We start from the raw sequence: 22,245 nt of genomic DNA, 5'->3' as shown, positions 1-22,245 counted from the left end.
GTGATCTATGCCCGAAGTATACCCCGACAACGCCCCTGAAGCCTACTCACTGTTACCGCGAGGCAGCTACAATGCCGAATAATTCGACGCCAGCTCCGAGTACTCCATCCGTCAAGTCTCGGGTGCCCTGCCATTGACCGGCCAGGCTATGGCCCGTGCCTCTGCCTGCACCATATTCCACCCGCAACATCTGAGGTGACCTACGCACAGCAGCATAGCAGATATTATTCAACTCTCGATGCAGCCCAAAAGTATGGCGCCTCTTTTCCTGAAAGCCCTCGGTTTGAATCTAGCATAGTCCCAGACTTCTGACTAGTGCACTCCTAGGAAAATACTTTGATGGAATTACTAAGCATACAGCTATGCGTGACCACCTGGAGATTTTCTCATTGCTGGGATCAAATGAGCGGAGAAGGGATCATTCGCAAATACGATGCCCCTTCGCTCTGAAGCCTTCGTGGGCGGAGGTTGCTGCGTACAACTAGAATCCGTCATCTGGGCAAGCCAGATATGGTACGACGGCCACAGTCTAGGCCCGTCCAGGGCTTGCTGTACGTTTTGCCAAAGCTGGAGAAACGAGATAGAGATGTTCTGCTTTGTTTGAAGCCGAGTGAGTTACAAGCCTTGAAAGACGATACCGAATGGAGTTGATTCATAAAGTACATAGGTTAATCTACCTGTGCCAAGTTCTCGAGGTTCGTGAATGTCTCTTCTCATCCCCAATCAGCAGCTAATGATTCAGCGACAGATCAAAGACAATCTTCCCCCGCGCATGCCCGCTATCCAACCTCTTGAACGCCTCTCGATACTGGTCTAGTGGCCATACACTATCGACCATTCCGTGACATTTGCCAAGCTCCACCAGCTTCGTAATCTCCTCCAAGTGTCTTCGAACGGGCTCCATGACAAAGAACACGTCCTTGACTCCAGTTCCTTTATAGTCCGTGGGGCAAACTTGCTTCGGTGGCTGGAAGATACTAAGAACCACACCTCCATTGCGAACAGTCCACCAAGCATCCTCAAGAGACTGCCTCCCAATGCAGTCAATCACGACATCCACTTTCTTCCCGGGCTGCTCTGCCCACTCACGGAGGTTGGTGTGCCGATAATCGAGCACCTCCTTCGCACCGAGAGATTGCACGAGCGGAATATTTGCAGTACCGCATGTCCCTATGACCTCTGCACCCAGCAGTGTAGCTAGCTGCACGACCCACATCCCGACGCCGCCTGACGAAGCAGTGACAAGCACCCTCTTCCCGTTCCATGCGGTCTGGGCCGCAGCGAAGTCTGTCTCCGCATCAACAGCGATGCCCGCATGAATAAACAGAATCTGCCACGCCGTCTCGGCTGAAACCGGTATGGCCGCTGCTGCAACCCAACTCAGACCCTTGGGCTTATGCGCCAGTTCGTCGGTGACGCCAACGCTGAATTCTCGCGCATTCCCTGGTCGGACGTAGTTTGTACGCGCGTAGACCTCGTCGCCGGGTTGGAATGGAGAGTCCTCCGGTCCGGAGACTACTACCCCTGCGACGTCGGGGCAGGGGACTAACTCACGCGGGTTTGGTGGAGGGAAGTTCTTTGGCCAAAGCAGCTCTCCAGCACATGGGGCGCAGGCCTTGACACGGATCAGGTGTTCGCCTAAGGATGGATCGATGACCGGAAGAGGCAGAGTGGTGAGGGTGAGAGCATCTGATGCAGCGTTCGGCTGGATGATAGCCTGCATTTTGGTGGGGAGGGACATGGCTGTATTATATCTCGTGGAAGATTGCAGGTGCTTCCGAATGGTGCTCTTTGTTCAATCGCGAAAATGCTTGCTCGGATTATTATGATGGATGTTCATGGTGAAAAGTAGATTCCATATATACTTCGAGATCCCGAATAGCCTATCGATAGCCTATTCCGCGGATAGCCTACCATCGGGCTGCATACCTAGTAAGCACATATATCCTAACCCCATGTCGGAAATGATGCGACTCGTATTTCGAGCCCGCTTGGATATGTCCACGAATCAAATTTCCGAGTTCCGCTTGAATGACGCGATGATACAGATAGTACGGTCTAGGCCTAGAGCGGCTCTCCCGTACGAAGAAAGCACACCATGGGAGGCAGAAAGCTACATAATGAAGAATATAATGTCTCAACTAGCGCCTTCTAATACAGTCAGATTTCAGATTACCGCCTAGGCAATTGTCTCAATGGGAAAATGGCCCACCTACCGGGCTGGTTTATTCAGACACACCGCGACCAGAGAATATAGCCCATACATGGTACTAGCCAGACAAAATAAATTTCCCCCGATAATTAAAAAGAAAATATTTGTCTTTTATGTTGTGCTATTGATGTAGGCCTCTTTTATAGATGATGTACCTAACTGTACATACCTTAGCTTCCAACCCAACGGCTTTTCCGGAAAAAATCCCGTAAAGCCCATTGAAAAGGTGAGTATGTACATAAAAGATGAGAACATTCCTAAAGATTCGACATACTAACCGTATTTTGGTAAGAGAACGGCGGTTGGGATGGACCTTTGCGTTATAACTTACTGTACATGCAGACCAGCCCTACGAGGTATCCAGGAATGATCACATTCAAAAAGAAAATGTTGTACCATGTCCCAGTGTATGGTATGAAGTAATGTACAATCCTATCCCATCCTCATCATCATCATCATCTATGCAAATTCTTGTGTAGATCAAACCAGATCCAGAGACGCCGTAAGCACAATAGAACCGCAGAATCAGTAAAACGCCGGAGACTCCGAGACGGAAACACGAACGAAGCAAACACCGATGGAGGGGTTTAGTCACAGCCCTCTTCAATCTCAATCCGCGTTCTCACTCTTGACGTCGTCCTCGTCCTCTACCGTGAATGAGTTCTTGAGCTTGCTCGGTCCGGGCTTTGTGGTGGCGCCCTTCTTGGGCGCGTTCGGCTTCTTCTTTTTGGTGGGGCTGGGGCTGCCGTCGTCTTCATCGTGTGGGCGTTTCGGTGCCGACGAGGTCGGGCTGCTTGCACCGCTGGCGCCGCTTTCAGTGGGCGTCTTGTTGCGGGTGCTGCTGCCGCGGCCGGAGATATTCATGCAGCGGTCTAAGTGCTGAGCTACTCGGTTCATGACGAAGTAGCGCGGGCAGATGGGGCACTTGCTGGTCGGGACTTCGGGGATGGTGCTGTCCTTGTCGGACTTCTTCTTCTTCGGGTTCGGCATCACCGCAAACATTTTCCCGTGGACGTCGTGGCCCGGTAGTGTGATCAATGGTCCGCTCGCGCAGTAAGCACCGTTCGGGTCTGGTGGAGGTCGGCAGCCTGCACCGACTGGAGGGTATGAAAGGCGCGGGAGACGACAGTCCGGGCAGATGATTTCCTTGATGGTCTGCATTGGGTTGCCCTTCAGATGTACTTTCCCGCGATCAAAGGTAGCGGCGTCGGTCTCGAGGTGTGTGCTTGCCAGCTTGGCCGCGTCGATCACAACTTCCTTTGGCTTTCCATCTGCAACAGTCTTGCTGGGTGTTTCGTCCGGAACGGTCGCCTCTTCCTCAGCTTTCTGTCGGGCGACAACAACTGCGGAGCGCATCCGCGCCACCTTTTCCTCTCGGTGGACCTTGGCGACCAAGTCATGGATGATGTTGTGGAAGGTCTCGTTCAAAATGTCGGTCGACTGGATGAAACAGATTAGAACCCCTGCTTTCGTTCCTGCATTGCGAGCGCATTATCCGTCACTTACCACTTTGGCAATCGTTCCAGCAGGATAAGTCGGCCTGCGGCCCGTGGTATTGGAGTCGGCCATTTTCGGAGTCGTCCTGAGATGTCACCCTCGATTATGTCCGTTCCTGAATGGCCGACGACTGTGAGCCGTGTCTGCCGGCGACACAGTTCAAAACCCTTTTCGCGCCGGGTCGCGGTCTAGTTCTCCATATGCTGGGGATCTATGCAGGGAGGTGCCAATGGTAGCAGTGATGTCGGATTCGGTCCGAGAGAGTGCAGGGTGTTTAACATGTGTGGGGAAGCCCAATACGCAAAAGGGACGGAAGTGAACGGATACCCTAGCGCAGCGAGAGCCGTTAGTTTAAGGTCAAATGAGCCTCGGGGAGGCCGTAAATGGGGCCGATCGACTCGCGACTCAAAGGGGGTGGGGGGGTTCACTGCAGAATGAATGAAGGTAGATCGAATCGCTGCCTGGATCGGACCGATCAAAGGCGAGCAAAAACAATCGACTCACCGATTGGGGGGCCTGCTGGCTGATCCAGCTTCTGGGGGAGGAGATGAGAGGACGGGCGGCGATGAGGCTGGCAAGTTGTTCACCAGGCTTATCTTATCGCATCTCCGCATTCGCCCTTCTTCCTCCTGCCTACGACGCGATGGCCTACCAGTTCTTTGCCAAAGCCCCGGCACGGTCCTCGAGCTTGCCTGCGTCTCCTTCTCCAGCTCGACAGGCTCAGCCGCCGATTCACCGTCCTCCGCTGCAACCGCCGCGGTCCGCTGTCGCCAGTCCTCGGCCCAACCACCATGACCCCCACGAGCCCTTTACACCGTACCCGGGGAGCATCTCCGCGGGTTATGCGACTCCTCACCCGCACATCACAATAGAGACGATTCGCACAGTGCATATCCCTTCATTGACAAGGATAACTGGCTTGCTGTTGCCTATTCGCTACCCAAACTCGTTCTACACGACCACCATCACGGACCCTATCATCGCATCTTTGTCACGCGTGGCAGTCTACCATGACCACCCTGTGGCCACTGCACCCGACTCCACCGCCACGCTTGGATCAGATAAAGTGATTGGAGGTATCCGATGTCGCCTGGAGAGACAAGATCAGAATCGAGAGGTTCATGGCCGAGTCGCGGCAAACCTCTATATCCAGACCCTACATCTCCTCTCTCCCTACCGTGGCCATGGCGTGGCTGCCTCACTCTTGAACTCACTGGTCTTCATGTCGCCACCAGATGTCAATGGGCGATATCAGGTATCTGAGATCGTGAAGCACTATAATATCCGCTCCGTGACAGCGCACGTCCACGAAGCCAATGAGGACGGCTTGAAATGGTATATTGCACGTGGGTTCAAGGTGCAAGAAGGTATTGTGGAAGGATACTATCGGCGACTGCAGCCCTCGGGGGCGAAAATTGTGCGGTTGGATGTGCAATGGGATGAAGATCATGGTCTAGTCAGTGAGAAGAAAGATGCCTCCCAGAGAACAGCTCGGAGTGACCCAGATGATGATGAGTGGGAGAAGGTCGAGGCTGAAGATGGAGAAGAGGGCGATCACGGCGTCCGGCTATTGAGTGAGTCGCGGGTCCTGGAGAAGGATGAAACGACTCTCTCAAAGAAGCGCAAAGCCCGGGAAGAAGGCGGGAGCAAATCTCAACGAAGGTAATCTGTCCCTATGCATGCAGCGAATCGATAGACTTTGGATACCCGACGGATCAGTTAGAGTTCTATCTCAGTTGGAGGTTCAATCTGTAATTAATGCCAGTGTGCGAGCTTTTGTAATCAATGGCCTTTGATTTTAGAATTGAAAGAAAGCATTTAAGGATGACGGGTATATGTGCTTGGTTTGAATGTATTAAGTACAGGTTATGCTCGAGGGTATATTCATGAAACAAGTAGTTTTACCAACGCCACGGGTATCGAATCAGCAAAGGCGCAGCGAGCGAGCTATGTAGAGATTGTATCAAAGGAGAGACAGTTGTAGGGCTAGATTAGATGTTATAGTTCTCTGCATGCAAGAAGATTTCGTCTCTGGACGGATCCGTCATCACTTGCTGTTGTAGCGTAGCCACGGTACTGGCTACTTCCACACGCATACTGGGTGGCCCACAGACGAAGACACAGGCTCGGCGGCCAAAGCTTTTTGAGTAGCCAGTGAGCATCTGCGAGATGTTGGGACGGAAGTAATCCGTCCGCCAGTTATCTCGCCTTTGCCCGGGTTGGAAATAGGCATAGCGTGGTGTCGTGGGTTGCCTCTGTGGTATGACTTGAGGAGTACCGAATCCAAAGTCGAAGGGAGCATTGTTGCTGTGCCCTTGTGACCCAACCGCAGCATAGGGATCCATACCTGGCTGATAATAATGTCGGTTATTAGCGATGTGGGCAGCGGTATATGCCCCAGGTAAAGCAGCAAGTCCGTCCTCATTCTCGCGGCGTAGTTCCTTTTCCCTCTCTGCATCGCCGCCGGCTTCTTCACGAATATATGCAGAGTTTCGCTTGTCGATGCCTTGCAGCATTCCGTAAATCTTTTCCTGAACGAGATCTCGATCGGTTTGCTCATCTTTCACGCCTGTTAGGAAGAAGTGGCATTGCAAAATACCAGCTGGCGCGTGGTCTTTGCAGATTCGGAGTTCTTCCTGGAACCACTCCATCGTCTCAGGATTCTTGAGTGCCCAGATAACCTTGACGGATTTCGTGATGGCCTTCCCATCCCGGATCTTCTTGATCAGGTCTAGGAGCTGACTGGCGATTGCGGTGATACCGCTACCGCCGGCAAAGAAGATCACGTCGTCGAAGGCGGCCATCTCACGCTGCATGCCGCCATAGGGACCCTCCAAAAAGGCCGTGTACGTCTTGAAGGGGCCATTCTTCAAGGCCGTGTGGAACACTTTCCGTGTAAACCCCTTGGATGGTCGGAAAACAATTGTACAGTCACGGTACTTCTCACCATATTCGGATGGAAAGTCATCACTGCAGAGAGATGCAATGGTAAAGGGGTGGCTCTCGAAGAAGGCGATCCTCGGCATGCGCAAGTAGACGTACTGGCCAGGGCGCCAGCGCATCTGTGTGGGCACGGTCACCTTGATAGCACCTTGTGGAAGCAATGTCACGGCTGACTCTTCTCCGATCATGAAAGATGACATGCGGAATGGATTCATCCAGTTCAAATAGAATAGTCGAATAAGGTATGTGAGGATCCAAATCACAACCGTTGCCCAAAGATAACCCCATGATGACAGGAAGTTCTTGGTATGCCAGAACAGCATCGACACAAAGATCCATGAAACGGGGATGTGAATAAAAATGAAGAGCTCGTACAGTTTATGCCGGAAGTAGGGGAGCGAATGAACGCACAGGACGAACAACGGCACGATCGCCGCAAGACCGTTGCCGTACACATACATGGGGAGCGTGATGAACGTGCGGTAGTTGATCATAGCACCATCCTCCCAAATCGGGGTGATATAGAAGGGGATCATATGCACAAGGCTCAGGAATAGGCAGATATAAGCCGACCATCGATGCAGTCCATTCAACCGCTCGGGGCCTAGCCCGGTGAGCATGGAGATGAAGTTGGCCTTGGTACTGAGTGCGACAATCCACGGAACCATGGCGACTGCGAGCATACCTGCTCGGACCGCCAATGGGGGTGACCCAAGGACAATCGACCAGTAGTACAAGGGTTGGGGCAAAAAGCAGTATAAAGCCACGAAAATCAGCGCGGCCAGCACAATCACCGTTACTGCCAGGGACGGGAACACAAATTCCAGGTTTCCGATCCTGACAACCGGCATAGGTCGATAAAAGATCCAGCGCATCAGCGCGATCACCCTCTGCAGCGGAATAACTCTTTGGATAAGGGATTCCCGTCGCTTGATCTGAGGCGATGATGGGTTTGGCGGAGGGAAAAAATGCGCGCTGGAAGCATCCGTGCCAGCACTAGGGAGTTCGTATTCATCAGGCGTCGAGACATTGTTCTGGGAGCCACTAAATACTGGTGGTTGCTGCTCCTTGAACTTGGCGATTCGGATCTTGTCGCCCCAGATATGGTAGAAACGGATAAGAGCGGTGGTGACCAGCAGCACGACCGCAAAGTAGACGAAACCGTAGCCGTATTTCGCGGATTGAGACCATGGGTCTCGATTCATCTCCGCCAGCTCCTTGTCGGTCGTTGAAGCTGAGACCACGACATTGACGCGCTTTGCGAGGGAGTTGAGGGAGTCGAGGGAGTCCATGGTGGATTTGGTGTATTAGGTATCAGCGTTCGTTGGAGCTTGTTCACTGTAGATCGCACCCTGTCGCGATTTCTTCTAATGAGCCCCGGCCGTTCTCCCCATTTAGCAAACGGTGTAGTGACAAGCTTACCCTTACAGTGTTCCTCTCGACGGTATCGCAATAAGCAGAGAAAAACGCACCCTCCCAGATCTATAGCCGCTCCAAGCTCAAGTCATCGCAGGAGCTCGGGCAAACAGAGGGAACAGACGTGGCGGCAGAACGGTCAAAGAACCTCGGAGGGGAGGGGACGATCTTAACTTGATGTATGGAACGCATGAAGCGGGGGTCGCACAAGCAGCCGTACGCCATCGCTGCTGTGACGAGAACAGGCCGCTGCATCAACCGGACCTGCAGGCTCGCCGTCAAGCCAATCGCAGGCGGCCAGTGCATGGCAAGCCGTGGGCCGAGTAATCAGTGGCTCTCTGGGCGTCTCGCCAGGGCGACCACAACCCTTGCGCGGTGTGCAGAGGGAAAAGCTCCCACGCAAGTGTGATGGTTTGGCGCTGAGATGTCCAATCAGCGGGGGCGGCCATCTGGCAGCGGAGGTGACTGGAGTGACGGGAGTGATCGAGCCGCATTAGCGCGGAGTGGCTATCCACTTGTGGCTCGACAGTTCCTCAGCGACATGAGAGCAAACTTGGGGCACATTGCGATGCTATTCTTGTTCCTGTTTGGGCGCTTAAACACGTTCATAGTCCATAGTTTCTTAGCTCAAAAACAGTTCGTCTTCGAGGGGGTTTGCGAAGCAATCGGATCCAACCTAATTTCGGCTATTCTCAACCGAAACCCAACTGACGAGCCTACCCCAGGTAATGGTGATGGAGCTAGCTGGGATTAGATGTGTGGCCTGATTGGTGCAACTGCAAGGGAATGACGGATAAAAATAGAACGGTCTGGAAAGGTAAACTCCGGTTGGGACAGACGGGGGGCACTGAGGTACTCGGTATCTCTTGGTTCATCCTCATGGCATGACCGGGCAATTGATCTTGGTTGAGACATACGGTTACTTTTCCCCGTCTCTATCTGAGTGATTTGCATTTGGACTTAAGCGGCTAGCCACAGCGTGTTGCTGACAAGTCCTGGATCTGGCCTGCGAAAAGTGGTGAATCCTTGACCGATAGTCAAGCCTCTTTCTTTCTTTTGCTCATCATCTGTGCTGTTCTTGCCGATATGCTCCTCTTTCCAAATTTGCTCCGATTTGGACCTTCATGATGCTTTAAATGTGTTGTTGGACCCCAACTGGAAAGCACCCGGTGGAGGGATGATTGGAGGGATGGCTTTAGGCTGAAGTACTGAGTATATGGTCGAATCCCAGAGGACAGCCCCGATAGCACGCGTTTAGCCATTGTGGAGTAGAGAGACATGAAGCAAAAGAGCCTGGTGCGTAGCGATAGAAACCATTGATAGGGAACACCAAAAAAATGAGAAGCTATATTATCATATACCGCAATATAGTGGGAATTGAGATTTTCGAAAAGCGGCCGCGTTTGCGCAGATAAGAAAATTGCAGATACGAAAATTGCTTGTTGGCTACGGATGGGCCAATCTAAGTAGCGATGGGTAGAGTTCCAAGATCAGTGGCCTCCTCTTCGATAACATCTCCTCGGGGGGGGGAAAGTACTATGGACCGTTCATGAAGAGACTCTTGCATTGCAAAGGCTGCATCCACCTCAAGAAATGCCAGAAACGTATACGATCAACCCGCTAGGTACCATGTGAAGGCTGTTCAGCCGTTCGTAAGACCTCATAGCTTACTTAGCTGTCTTTTTAGCGGATTAAATGCTTTCAATCACCATCGCTGGGTCCTATTAATCCGCCTGTCTTACCACCTCCACCGGTCAAATGGGTGCAGTCAAGATGGAGCAGCTGCCTCGAATTAGACCATTCAATAAGCCAGTGTCCTAGTAGATAATGTTTGAGATATAATGGTGTTTCCAGTGGAAAAAATCTAGTTGTAAAACGAGAACTCGGTGGTGTTCAGGGCACCGCGTTAGCTCCAGTGATGCCTCAGGCGGTAACTTGATGCCGCCTTTGATAGGAAATTATTCTGCCGCCCAGGGCTCGCTTTTTCCAAGTCGACCGATTCAGAGTCCAAAAGCCGTTAAGTGCCATCAAAGCCCCTTAATCATGGCTGCTCCAGAAGCAAAAGTTGCTCCTTCAATTCCGCCATCTCTCTCTCTCCCGCCATCGCAATTTGCCCGCCTGCAACCGCACGCCTACCTCCTTGCCCACCTCTCTCCTCCGCCGGCGAGCAACCAGCCCTCCATTCGCGCCAATGGCCGCGCTCCATCACAATTTCGAGTCACTTCCGCCAATGCGGGCTCTCTAACCCATACTAATGGCAGTGCTGTGGTGCGCATCGGCGACACGGCTGCTGTATGTGGCGTTCGTGCTGAGCTCTTACACACTGAAGATATCGCCTCATGGAGCGTATCACAGGCTTCAGGTTCTCATAAGCGCCGGCGTCTAGCAGACTTAGGCAAGAAGTCAGCTGAGGAAGATGAAGAGGATGAAGAGGATGATGAAGAGGACCGCGCCCACATCGAAGACCTCAATCTGCTCGTCCCAAATCTCTCTTTGAGCACTGGTTGTGCCCCGGGCTTCATTCCGGGTGCGCCACCGTCTGCGCTCGCCCAGTCACTTTCCCACCAAATCCTCTCCCTTCTACACAGCACACGCCTCGTTCGGGCAGATGACCTCCGCATCTGGTACCAACCGCCAAATCTTGGTCCAGAGGAACCAGAGCGGCACAACGAGGATGAACAGATGGACATGGATGCCGAGCACAGCCCGACTAGCGAAAGCAAGCCCCGGGAAATCAAGGCTTTCTGGGTCCTCTACATTGATGTCATGATCATCTCCCTCGCGGGAAATCCCTTTGACGCCGCCTGGGCTGCGGTTTTGGCCGCTCTCCGTGATACAAAGCTTCCCAAAGCTTGGTGGGATGTTGACAATGAGACCATTCTTTGCTCAGACAATATCTCAGATGCCCGTAAGCTATGTCTGCGCGGTTTGCCCGTGGCAAGCTCGTTCGGTGTCTTTGAGGCGGACGCTGCGGCGGGATGGCGTCCCAATGTCATTCCTGATGCCGAGGAGCAAAAGGCGCAAGATCAGAAGCGCAAGAAGGGCTCCCAACAAAGCTGGATTCTCGCGGACCCGGATGGCTACGAAGAGGGGCTGAGCCAGGAACGAGCTTGCATTGTTGTTGATAAGGAGCAAGGTGGAAAGGGGAAGACGGTCATCATGAAGATGGAGAAGCACGGAGGCTGGACTGTCGATACCGAAGAGCTTCGACAACTAGTGGATATCTCAGCTCGGAGATGGGATGAGATGAAACGCATGTTAGACCAATGCTAATGAGTAGAGGACGAGAGAATGATATGATACCACTATGAAGATCAATCGAAATAGGGTCTAGATTTAGAGCAAAGGATGTCATAAACTGTATCGTAACACATGCGCGCATTTACCTCCACGCAAGGCTCTATTCTCGCCATCTTTCTCGCCTTCAACTGCCTTCCATTGACAGTGATCAATGCATCCCGGGCTTTCTGGGTGTCCCGCGCCTTTTCTTCAGTGGGGGCTCTTCATCGCCTTCGCCAGTCTCGGGGATAGTCACCATCCCATCTCCTTCTGCGGCAGAGCGTCCTGCAAAATCAGAATTGGCTTTGTTGTGAGACTTCTGCACGAACGATATCGAAAACGAGACTAGTTCCAGGTCCTGTTTAGGGTGCTTGTCCTGCTGCTTTTCAGAATCAGATTCCTCAGACTTCTTGCCCTCAGCAGCCGCATGATGCTTTTCGTCTTTATTCTCCGAATTCTTGTCCTCTTCAACCTGGGCCTTCTTCTGCACAAGCTCATTTGAGCTCGACGTGCATGACTTCCAGTCACAAGAAAAGATACGAGCGAAAAGGCTCTTCTGCTCCTGGGGGACAGGATTGTCACCCTTCGCCGTTTCAGAGCTTGTCTTCTTGTCCTCACCCTCTTCATTCTCTTCATCCTCTTCCTCGGCATCGGAGAAGTCCCACATTATGGCCGTCTCACCGCGGACGAATGCAGTACCCCATAATGAGATCAGGACGCCTGGGACGAGGTAAAGAAGTGCGGGCTGGGCATGGTTGGAATATTGCATGGCGAGTAGAGTAGTAATCATTCCAACAACATACCCAACAATGCTGGCATTGAAGTACACTTTGGGGAAAGATCGAGCATCGTGATAGGGAGGATTGACCTCCGGTTCCAGCGGCTTTACCGCTGGCGCCCAAAATCGTTCTCCCCATGATCCGGTCGCTCGTTGGTACTGGGGCTTGACAGTCTGTTCGCTGGAGCCTTCCATCCGGGCCTGTTGGGCACCTTTCCGGCTATAGTAAAGGAACAGATCGAAACGCAGGGCCAATCCAACCATCATGCCAGGAATGACAATATCTCCCAAGCCCAGCATAGCCAACGACTGAACGTCAGGTTCCTGACCAGGACTCGGTGGTCGAGGGAATAAAAGTTTGATCGGTACATCCAATTTCGTGGCGACAGTGACCATCAACGGAGTGAAAAAGACAAAATAGATGTCATAAAAAAACAGAGAGCCCAAGATCAACGAACCCGTCCAAAAGGTAGACGGAGACATGAACTGCAGCGCCCCGTAGCTGAAGCTGAAGCCCAGGAAGTTGGTGAGCCACCAAGGCTTTGTCACAAAGGCAAAGTACCCAACAGCAATAAGAGCGAAGATCCCGCTGATAAGGTCGAGGAGGCCCACGAGAGTTTTGGCATCAAAGAGACCACGAATGCGCGCCTGCAACCGGAGTCTTCGATATAACACATTGCGACAGGTCCACAGCAATGCTAGCACTGATTTTGGTAACGGAATTGTGCCAAGTATTCCCGGGAGAGGGGAGTGTCGGGCATGTTGTGGATCATTTGAGTTATCCACCGATTGAGCGACAAATATACGCTCTGACTGCTTCGCATGCCAGACTTTTCCGCCTGAGCGGTAATATCGCGGGAAGATAAGTGATCGCAGGATCAACAAGGCGTCTTTGAGGAACGCGATGGCGAAGAACACGCCCATCTGGGAGAAGTAGAAACTGAGGATCTTGTTGAGAATCGCCGGGTCTTCCAGCCATTTAATTACCAGGTACAGGCCACCCAGTGTGAGACCCGCAGTCAACGGAAACATCAGAGCGTCAGATGGCTCAAGCCCCTCCATCTTCTGAACTGGTCCTGATTCCTCGTCTGACTCGTCATCGTCGATGTCATTTCCATCCTTCTCGGTGTCTTTCTTGGGAGGTTTGGCGGCGGAGGAGGGTCGCGAAAGAGAGGCATGCGCACCGATCCAAATAGGAAAGAGCGCTGAAGCAAGCAGGTGTCCGTAGGTTGGTAGAAGGGGTTTGAGGCGCTCGAAGTGGTAGATTGCGAGCCCAAGCAGCTCCGCGACGGGGCTGATCTGCTCGGACATGGTTCTTGGCTAAATCAGAGAGAGCGAGAGGAGCAGACTAACGGCTTCTGCAAAGCCAGTTTCGAAAATATGGAAGCGAAAAAGAGCGACTTAGTCCATGGTGGCCACCAGGTGCAAACCGCTGGGATTGTTGGCAGGTTGTTGGATCGGAGGTTCTAAGCCGCCGCGCCAAGCTCTACCTCTCGGTCCCGCAGCACACTCTTTCTCTCTCCATTGCTTGCTACGGATCGCATTCCCCCAAAACTGCTCTCCCAAGATCCATCATGGCGACAAACGTGGCATTTGACACCTCAATGGTAAATTTTATATGTCCTTCTCATTTACAGCCTGCCACTAACCCCCCGGCAGGGCTCGTTCACTGTTGAGCTCTATAACACCCATGCACCCAAGGTCCGTATCCCCACAACCTCGAAAGCAAGGCCATCTCTAATGACGGTTAACTCTCTAGACCTGCAAGAACTTCGTAACCCTCGCGCAAAGAGGCTACTACAACAATGTCATCTTTCACCGCATCATCCCCAACTTCATGGTTCAGACCGGCGATCCCACCGGCACCGGTCGAGGAGGCAGTTCCATCTACGGCGAGAAATTCGAGGACGAGATTCGCGAGGACTTGAAGCATACTGGCGCAGGAATCTTGAGCATGGCGAACAGTGGACCGAACACAAACGGTAGTCAGTTCTTCGTCACTCTTGCGCCGACGCCGTGGTTGGATGGAAAGCACACCATATTTGGACGAGTGAAGAGCGGTATGCGAGTCATCCAACGTATGGGCCTGGTTAAGACAAATGGCGAGGATCGGCCCATGGACGAAGTCAAGATCATTCGGGCTCGGGTGGTGGAAGAGGGAGCCGAGGAGTGAAGGGAAAAAAGTCCGCGCAACTCAATTGTGTTGCGATCAGGAACGACTGCTATGCAGCAACCTCCCTGTCGCCCATCAACGACTGTCCGCTGCATCGAAGATCCAGACAGCTGCCCTCGTCGGCAGGGTCCAAGATACATGGCACCGGACACGACAGGCGCGTCAAGCCTGTAGTGACCCTGACTCGCACCCGTTGGGTATGACTTCGGTCCTTGCGCCCGTCCTACGAAGTTACGAGATCTATCGGCTTGGGAGCTACATAACCCATCAAACCAATAAAGTAGACGAGGAATGGAATGTATCACTACAAAACGAACCGCTTCTGTCAGATGTCTCCATCCAGAGCAGCAGATACAGAGTGAATTCTCTCTACCACTCCCGGAACGAGGACCAGTGAAGGTTTTCGTCATTGAAACCCGGGATTGTCATGTCATGGCAGCCGGGCTGTGCAGAGCACTGGGAGTGGCATGGGAGAAGAAGGCTTCGTCCGACGGGTTTTTCTTTTTAAGTGGGCACTCACCAACATGCTGAGTAAGCGGTTGTCACGTGTCATTTCTATAGATCGAAACGCTTTCAAGGACATTCATGATCACTATATAGTCAACAAGATCGATACGCACCACTATTTGTGCCTTCATTCTATGCTGAAGGTATGGGGCTATATACATCATGGATTCTGTGGATTGATTTAAACCAGCTGTGTACAGCCGTTGAGAAAGCAGGGGTAAGCTATACGCTGCTTCACCAAAAACACATTTTAAAATAATATGCCAGGAGACCCAAGCGGCTGACCCACTCCATCATGGACACCGACGAGAAGCAAGCTTTGTATGAAATACCTCGGTGTGCAAACTACAGTTCTGTCCGTCGCAGCACCCGGCGCCTGTATTCAAAAGGGGCCTGGGGTCATTCGAGCTTGCGCGCAAACTCAGTGAGTATACCGCGGACCTACGAGACAAAAGTCCTGGGCTTTTTGGCTTTTTCGCATCTTTACCTGATATACTCAATACTACCGCCGCATTAGTCGAAATTGCATACAGTCTTGACGTTCTGAAAGCCGATGGCATCACCCTCTTCACACGCTACGTGATAATAGTATGATACTTACCTAGGCCGTTCCTCAGTTAATCGGTTGAGCCCATTTAGGCTGAGCTAAATAGTCGCAAAAGCGTTGTCTTTGTTCATCCTACCCATCTAGTGGAAACAACCACGGTAAGCCCTCAGCTGCCACAACCTGCTTTGGGTTATCCCCGCGAGACCACTCGCACTGCAATGGATATGATTCTATTCGGCACAAGGTCAAGATATATAGACTGCAAGGTCCCTTTATCCCATGTAGGTGGTACACTGCCATATTTAGTGAGCCGAGTGGCAACCCCAATGCGGAAGGTCCCAGACTTTGCAACAGAGTATCGCATAAGAACTACCTATTAGAAGATAGCGAATGAGTTTGGAGCTTCTACTTTGACCTGGCACTATCTAGTCGCGCCTCATGTGCTCGATCTGGCGTTGAAAGTCATCCCTCATGACCATATTCTCTTGGAGTAGGTTAACCTGTCTTATCTTCGTGGTGATGGACACGTCTGACAATGAATATAGCGTGATTTCCCGTATGCCCCGATCACATCATATCCAGCCTTTTCGAAGGACCTGGACGGATATGAGATGAGTGAACAATTGAGGTATAAGATTAATTTTCGGAATACGGCCAGCCTGATTCCCCGACTGAGGAAGCAAATGTTGCTCCTCGGCTATAACGTCCGAATGACCCAGCTGAGAAGAACTAGATAAATAGGCCATCATACAGGCTCATTCACAGGCTCTCTCCATCCCAATATCTGGAAACCTTCTTGGCAAGAAAATCATTTCGAAATGGTCCATCACCGTTTATAGTGGGGGTCCACTAAGGCCAACGCGGTATAGCCGGCAGTTTAGCTCTGACCGCCTTCCCGCACAAAAGCTCCGCGGGCCAAGTTTTTTTCTTTTCTTCCCTTCTCTCTCTACTGGATTCTCAACTCCATGGGCTGAATACTCCTGTTCTAGCCCATGGTATTCCAGAAATGCTCACAAGGAGTTTGAAGAGCCACCGCCCAATGTGATGAGAGTTGGGCCTGCTTCTTACTGCAGTACAACTCGTCCACTTACTTGCTATAGCTCAGACCTCAGGCCTGGTCATGAACGATATGGAGTCACTATCCGAGAACTCGTGGGATATAATCATTGCAGGAACTGGGCTGGCTCAATCTCTCCTGGCGTTGTGAGTGTATACTGTGAAATGTGCATCTTCCTCACCCTCTAACCTCGTCCCCAGCGCCCTCTCGCGGTCGGGAAAAAGAGTGCTCCACTTGGACCAAAACTCATACTATGGAGGTTCCGAGGCTGCCTTCAGTCTGGAAGAGGCTTCGGAGTGGGTGAATAGCGTCAATCATCGTGGGTCGCCGCTGCGAGTGTCCTACATCCCGCCCTGTCGCTGATGTCTCTCGACTGGTAGATCCATCCCGGACTCCATTTGATGAAGCCAAGATTTTCACATACCAGCACCCACAAGATTCCCCACGGTCTTCTCCTTCCCAGACTGGCTCTGAGTCAAGCGAGCGTCCACAAAGCACACCAGACCTTCGTCCGAAGCTGGCTTCTAGTCGCGCCTACACACTCTCTCTGTCCCCATACTTCCTCTACACCCGCTCAGAACTAATCTCTATCCTCATCTCTTCAAAGGTCTACCGCCAGCTAGAGTTCATGGCTGTGGGCAGTTGGTGGCTCCACTTTCCGGAACATCCCAATGCTGAGAGCAATGATACTGGTGCTGCGCGACTCTTTCATCGCGTGCCTGGTAACCGAGAAGATGTCTTTGCTGATACTCATATCAGTATGAAATCTAAGAGGACGCTGATGCGGTTTCTGCGGCATCTCAACAAGGCTCAGGATGAGGAGGCGAGTGAGATGGAGACAAACGAGGACCTGTCGATGCCGTTTGGGGACTACCTGTCTTCCAAATTTAGTGTTCCTCAGGACCTCCATAATCCCTTGCTCTCGCTCTCTTTGTCACAGTTGCCCCAGCAGGACACTACCGCCAGCTATGCAGTTCCTCGCATCAAGAGGCATCTAGCTTCCATTGGTGCCTTGGGACCTGGCTTTGGAAGTATTGTGTCCAAGTATGGTGGAGGCTCGGAGATCCTTCAGGTTGGATGCAGAGCTTCTGCTGTTGGCGGAGGTGTGTATGCACTGGATACAGGCATCCAATCTATCACAGATGCCGAAGCCTCGGCAGAGTCAGAACACCCTGTTGAAGTGCAACTATCCAATGGGGAGACTGTTCGAACCAAGTTCGTGATCGGCTCTGCCTGGGACCTTCCCAGCCAGAAACAGCCCTCTTGTGCAAAAGTTGCAAGGTCGATCACAATAGCCTCTTCAGATTTCACCTCCCTTCTCCCTGTTACAGCAGAAGGAGGTCCAGTGCCTGCCAGTGCCGTCCTTATGTTCCCCGGCGATACATTGAGCAGCCCTCAATCTCCGCCGGTTTACCTCCAGGTCCACTCGAGTGATACCGGCGACTGCCCACGACAGCAGAGTAAGTTCCTCCGACCCCTTTCCATTCCAATTCCCATCTTCCTGCTCGTATGATGATTTTGAAACTTATCTACATTGCCTGTAATTGCATTGATGAAACCATTTCTATCCATACCTGATCACGAGCATCAATCCTCCGTTGTGATTTCATATGCATTATCTGAGTTCATGTGCTAATGCGCGTCATCACAGGTATCATATATGGCAGCATCGCTCTCTCCGGTCCAGAGGGCCACACTCTCCTCGAGTGTGCCGTCGACCGACTCCTTCGAGCAGAAGGTCCCCAGGCCATTGCTCTATGGTCCATGCGGTACAACCAGCTAGGCCGTCTCAGTAATGATGGGACACCGCCTTCTATCCAAACTTATTCGCCTCATGTCTTCAGCTTCCCGCCGGCCAGCCTTGATCTGGCGTTTGAGGATGAAACTGTTGATGTAATCAAGCAGGCTTGGATGAAGATTGTAGGAGATGAGGTGGACCATGACGAGTTCATGAACTTTGAGGATCGCGAAGGCGCCTCTGATGATTGATGTAGCATAGCTCCGCAATTTATACACCCGCTAGTCGTACAGTCGAGAAAGCATTTGAACATAATATTGATACAAATTCTGATGAACTTACGGCTTATTTGGTATATCTCACTTCACATGTAGGGATTGTAAGAACCCTTTACGCAGAACAAACGTCAATATCAAAGAGTCAATTCATACAATCTATTCAACCCTAGAAAACATCAGAGCGTTGCAAGGAACAATCGCCCCAAAAAGTATATACAATGTTCGCCTTTATGTCCGTAACCCTATCCATCCATCCATTTATTCAAGATCATTCACATTCATAAAAAATCGAATACAACCACATATTCAACCTCTCACCCGTCAATTGCGATTCACCAGCCGAGCAAATAGCGTCTGAACCTGCTGGCGCGGCACCACAACAGCCACTGAGAACACCAGCGCCCCAAGGCCAACAACCCACTTCGTCAACGCGCGCGAGGTATCATTGCCCTCCCGATCAAACGACGGCTTCACAGCCGGCGCAAGCTTATTCAGCTTCTCGACCGAGTATGGCGGGTACCGTGCGTCCATGAGCCACTCCATCCACGCCGGCAGGGCATCCACGTATGTGCGCAGATGTGAGAACTCGCGCACGCCGTGCGGGCCGTGGTAGTAGCCCTGGCCGGAGGGACCTGTGCCGCCGAAGGGTGCGTCGCACGCCACGACGTGCAGCGTGCAGTCGTTGAAGGTCACGCCGCCGGACTGGGTCTCGTCCAGGACCCGGGTCTTCTCAGCTTGCTTCTCGGTGAAAGCGTAGATGCCGAGGGGTCGGTCGCCGGAGCGGGTGTACGTGAGTGCACTGTCGAGGTCTGCGTCCATGACGGGCAGGATCGGGCCGAAGAGCTCTTCGGAGAGGAGCGAGTCGCCGGGTTTCACGCCGGTGACGATGGTGGGCGCGAAAAATCGGGTTGAGCGATCGCGTCGGCCGCCGTAGACGATCTTGCCTGATGTTGAGGTGAGGAGTCGGTCCAGGCGGTCGAAGTTGCGGTCGTTGATGATGTGCGTGTAGTACTCGGGCTTGGTGTCTCTCCCTCCCATGAAGATGTCAAAGTGCTGGATCATGCTGTTCACGAACGCTTCACGAACGGTTGGGTCCACAAGGACATGGTTGACGTTGAGGCAGATCTATATGTGCCTATTAGTGGTTGTCGATGCATTGTACATATCAGCGGAAGGCATACCTGGCCCGCGTTGGTAAACTTGGTGGCAGCGATGTGCTTGGCCGAGAGATCAACGTTGGCGTTGGCCGTAACAATCGCTGGGGCTTGACCTCCCAGTTCGAGCGTAACGGTAGTGAGGTGTTTCGCAGCTGCCTCATGCACGATTTTGCCAATATTGCCCGACCCCGTGTAGAAGATATGGTCGTAACGCTGGTCCAATATATGCGGCATCTCCTGCGGGCCGGCACTGATGCAACGAATAGCACTTCCATCCAGATACTGCGGGAGGATCTCCATCAGCAGATCCTGCGCCGCAGGTGCCATATCAGATGGCTTCAGAATCATCGCGCAACCTGCCGCAATAGCGGCGAGCATGGGCTGAAGCAGTAGGAGAAATGGGAAATTCCAGGCGCCAATGATGAGCGCCACGCCCTTGGGCTCTTTCCGCACTCGGGTGCCGCCCATGAAATTTATTATATCCCAGCGAGTGGGCTTCTCGTCCTTTGTCCACTCGTCCAGCTTCTCGAGCGTGCGCAGGATGTCATTCTGCAACATCGCAATGTCCGAGAGACCCGTTTCGTAGCGGTGCCGGTGGAGATCGGTAAAGAGCGCGGCGCAGATGCGATCCTTGTTGTCTTCGATCATCCACCAGGTGCGCTTGAGTTGTTGCCGCCGCCATTCTTTGTCCTTGGTGGCTCCGGTCGCGAATGTATTTTGCACTGTGTTGTAGGCCTGCGGGATCGTCAGCGATATCTCGTCGATGTATAGTCCGTCGGTGCACGCAACCCCATACCTGGTCAAATTCGGCCTCCGTGCTGAACCCCATGGTGACCGGTAGTGCGCTGGGCTGTAGGAATAAGAGGCTATTATTCCTCCTGGGTGGTGCGACGGCCCTGGGATCCCAGATAATATAGCCTCTCTGGTTAGAGAATGGGTAGGCCGCCCCGCCCGGCGAGCGCGCAAACTGCTCAGTGCAGCTGTGCTATCTGGGGCAACTGTGGAGAAACCATCCAATGGCCTCGATCCAATGGCCTCGATCCAATGGCCTCGGTAATCTGCGATCAAGCCCGATCCGGCTGGACCGAGCTTCAGGTCGTGCGTCTTTAGCGCACGGCTGCATCACCACGTTGGTTCAAGTGTGGTTATCGTGCAGGAGGATGGAATTAAGCGAGGAGAATCCATCGGGAGAGGGATGAAGTACAGGATTTGCTTCCGACCAACTGCCAGTTGGACCAACCAACGGCGGTTCGGGAGAAATCAGTGGGAAGTGATGGTTCTTTAGCCCTCACAATTTCCACGACTTCAGACTACTTCCGCTCACCCACTTAATGGCCTTCCAGAAGCCGTCCGCGCCGAAAGGGAGCGGAGTGGGGCATGGGACTCCAGCTGCAGCATAGCGAGGGCGCTTGTCAACGCTAAGGCGCTGTCCGTCACCGGGACGAAATCGCCCCGTTCCCGATGAATCGGGGGTGCTTCTTGCCAATGCTGATTTGCCGTGTGCGGTCATTTCCGCCCGTGGCAAGGACTGCCCATGCGTGATACAAACTTTGATGTTATCGTGGGGGCTAGCCGGGGGTATGCAAGATGTTGGAAGTGGAAGACGGGGAAGGTTTCTTTTTGGATGCCTCTATTAGGCGACATCCAAGTTTCCAGATAGAAGGACCAAATGAAGCAGGATTTTGAGATAGCCGGATAATACTGCTGCACAGAACGGTCTCAGAAATGCAATTTCTTGTGGAAAGAACCCCTATCTCAGACAATATGGCCTGAATCATATCAAAAAACGCCCCAGAATTAGCATCCTATGGCATTCCTTAGTGCCACTACTGTGGTAGTGTCTCAGGGCTTGGGGATAAAAATGGGACCGAGGAAGCGTCTTATATTTATAAATGGCCCAGATTATAAAATGGTACTAGGGCTGGACGAGACCACGCGATCGCAGACCGACAACGATACCCTTCGATATCAGCAGTGCTAGGAAGGACATATAATATGCCGTCAACAATACCATTCCTACTTGGTTACTCCTCATGGCCTACGCAACTGCATCACCAAGTCCGAGATCGTGAGACTGTCCCATCATTCCACCTCTCCGAGGGCAACGAGGCGACAAGACGCGACACCACGAAGCTTCATCTCCGTGTGACTGCGCCTGCGGCCCGGAATCAAAGGACGACCCCCGTCGTCGACCGTGTCATACCCTGAGCTAGATGCGGAGTGATTAAAATTGTCACGCATTGATCCTTTCGCAACGCCTGATACTTTCGAGCAGGGTCCTTTCTTTCCTAACCTTCTTTGACCGTCGTACAGCCAGAGCCGGTCCGGAGGAGTTGTTCCCAATTTACTATGTCACTGCTTGCCTATTTCGTGTCTGCACGTCCTCATCTAGCCCCTCGTTCCGTGCCAGACAGATAGGCCCTGCGGAGATGATACGGAATCACCACCCCCTGATCGCCCCATTATCTTCGTATACTCCGTACATACTATGTAGTAATCCGTAGTCTGGACTAACTATACTCCATATAGTATTTTTGCTCGCGAATCGAATCCAACAGGATGCGGAGGGAAATTGGGCATCCCGCTCCGTCGCGTGCCTGGATGCAATCCTTCGTCAGCCGCACGAACCCACTGAAGACGAGATAATGTCCTATATCGCAATC

At 52.4% G+C, this 22,245-nt stretch overlaps 9 protein-coding genes across 9 annotated transcripts; 4 read left to right on the top strand and 5 right to left on the bottom strand.

The window, feature by feature from the left end:
* Window positions 1-730: 730 nt before the first annotated feature.
* Window positions 731-1,723, bottom strand: N7482_004915 (NADP-dependent oxidoreductase; the record flags this gene model as incomplete). The annotated part of the gene is made up of 1 exon (XM_056687040.1): window positions 731-1,723. The coding sequence occupies one exon, from the start codon at window positions 1,721-1,723 to the stop codon at window positions 731-733; it is 993 nt and encodes a 330-aa protein (XP_056542595.1).
* Window positions 1,724-2,821: 1,098 nt separating this feature from the next.
* N7482_004914 (uncharacterized protein) lies at window positions 2,822-3,781 on the bottom strand (the record flags this gene model as incomplete). The annotated part of the gene is made up of 2 exons (XM_056687039.1): window positions 2,822-3,652; window positions 3,719-3,781. The coding sequence occupies 2 exons, from the start codon at window positions 3,779-3,781 to the stop codon at window positions 2,822-2,824; spliced, it is 894 nt and encodes a 297-aa protein (XP_056542594.1).
* A 571-nt stretch (window positions 3,782-4,352) lies between these two features.
* Window positions 4,353-5,375, top strand: N7482_004913 (GNAT family N-acetyltransferase; the record flags this gene model as incomplete). Its single annotated transcript, XM_056687038.1, has 1 exon — window positions 4,353-5,375. One exon carries the CDS (start codon window positions 4,353-4,355, stop codon window positions 5,373-5,375), a length of 1,023 nt encoding a protein of 340 aa, XP_056542593.1.
* A 325-nt stretch (window positions 5,376-5,700) lies between these two features.
* Window positions 5,701-7,944, bottom strand: N7482_004912 (putative metalloreductase transmembrane component; the record flags this gene model as incomplete). The annotated part of the gene is made up of 1 exon (XM_056687037.1): window positions 5,701-7,944. One exon carries the CDS (start codon window positions 7,942-7,944, stop codon window positions 5,701-5,703), a length of 2,244 nt encoding a protein of 747 aa, XP_056542592.1.
* Window positions 7,945-10,111: 2,167 nt separating this feature from the next.
* N7482_004911 (3' exoribonuclease family protein) lies at window positions 10,112-11,341 on the top strand (the record flags this gene model as incomplete). Its single annotated transcript, XM_056687036.1, has 1 exon — window positions 10,112-11,341. The coding sequence occupies one exon, from the start codon at window positions 10,112-10,114 to the stop codon at window positions 11,339-11,341; it is 1,230 nt and encodes a 409-aa protein (XP_056542591.1).
* Window positions 11,342-11,516: 175 nt separating this feature from the next.
* N7482_004910 (aspartic endopeptidase) lies at window positions 11,517-13,436 on the bottom strand (the record flags this gene model as incomplete). Its single annotated transcript, XM_056687035.1, has 1 exon — window positions 11,517-13,436. One exon carries the CDS (start codon window positions 13,434-13,436, stop codon window positions 11,517-11,519), a length of 1,920 nt encoding a protein of 639 aa, XP_056542590.1.
* Window positions 13,437-13,699: 263 nt separating this feature from the next.
* Window positions 13,700-14,298, top strand: cyp1 (putative peptidyl prolyl cis-trans isomerase (CypC); the record flags this gene model as incomplete). Its single annotated transcript, XM_056687034.1, has 3 exons — window positions 13,700-13,732; window positions 13,785-13,826; window positions 13,885-14,298. 3 exons carry the CDS (start codon window positions 13,700-13,702, stop codon window positions 14,296-14,298), a joined length of 489 nt encoding a protein of 162 aa, XP_056542589.1.
* Window positions 14,299-16,472: 2,174 nt separating this feature from the next.
* Window positions 16,473-18,398, top strand: N7482_004908 (putative Rab geranylgeranyl transferase escort protein; the record flags this gene model as incomplete). Its single annotated transcript, XM_056687033.1, has 4 exons — window positions 16,473-16,555; window positions 16,610-16,728; window positions 16,790-17,869; window positions 18,061-18,398. The coding sequence occupies 4 exons, from the start codon at window positions 16,473-16,475 to the stop codon at window positions 18,396-18,398; spliced, it is 1,620 nt and encodes a 539-aa protein (XP_056542588.1).
* A 348-nt stretch (window positions 18,399-18,746) lies between these two features.
* Window positions 18,747-20,411, bottom strand: N7482_004907 (aldehyde dehydrogenase family protein; the record flags this gene model as incomplete). Its single annotated transcript, XM_056687032.1, has 3 exons — window positions 18,747-19,550; window positions 19,607-20,317; window positions 20,379-20,411. 3 exons carry the CDS (start codon window positions 20,409-20,411, stop codon window positions 18,747-18,749), a joined length of 1,548 nt encoding a protein of 515 aa, XP_056542587.1.
* Between the last annotated feature and the right edge of the window lie 1,834 nt (window positions 20,412-22,245).

The sequence above is a fragment of the Penicillium canariense genome (genome assembly GCF_028826845.1).
Source record: "Penicillium canariense strain IBT 26290 chromosome Unknown utg000003l_segment0_segment0, whole genome shotgun sequence".
Lineage (NCBI taxonomy): Eukaryota > Fungi > Ascomycota > Eurotiomycetes > Eurotiales > Aspergillaceae > Penicillium > Penicillium canariense.
Note: the sequence above shows the minus strand (reverse complement) of the source record. Positions and strands in the feature narration are given on the sequence as shown.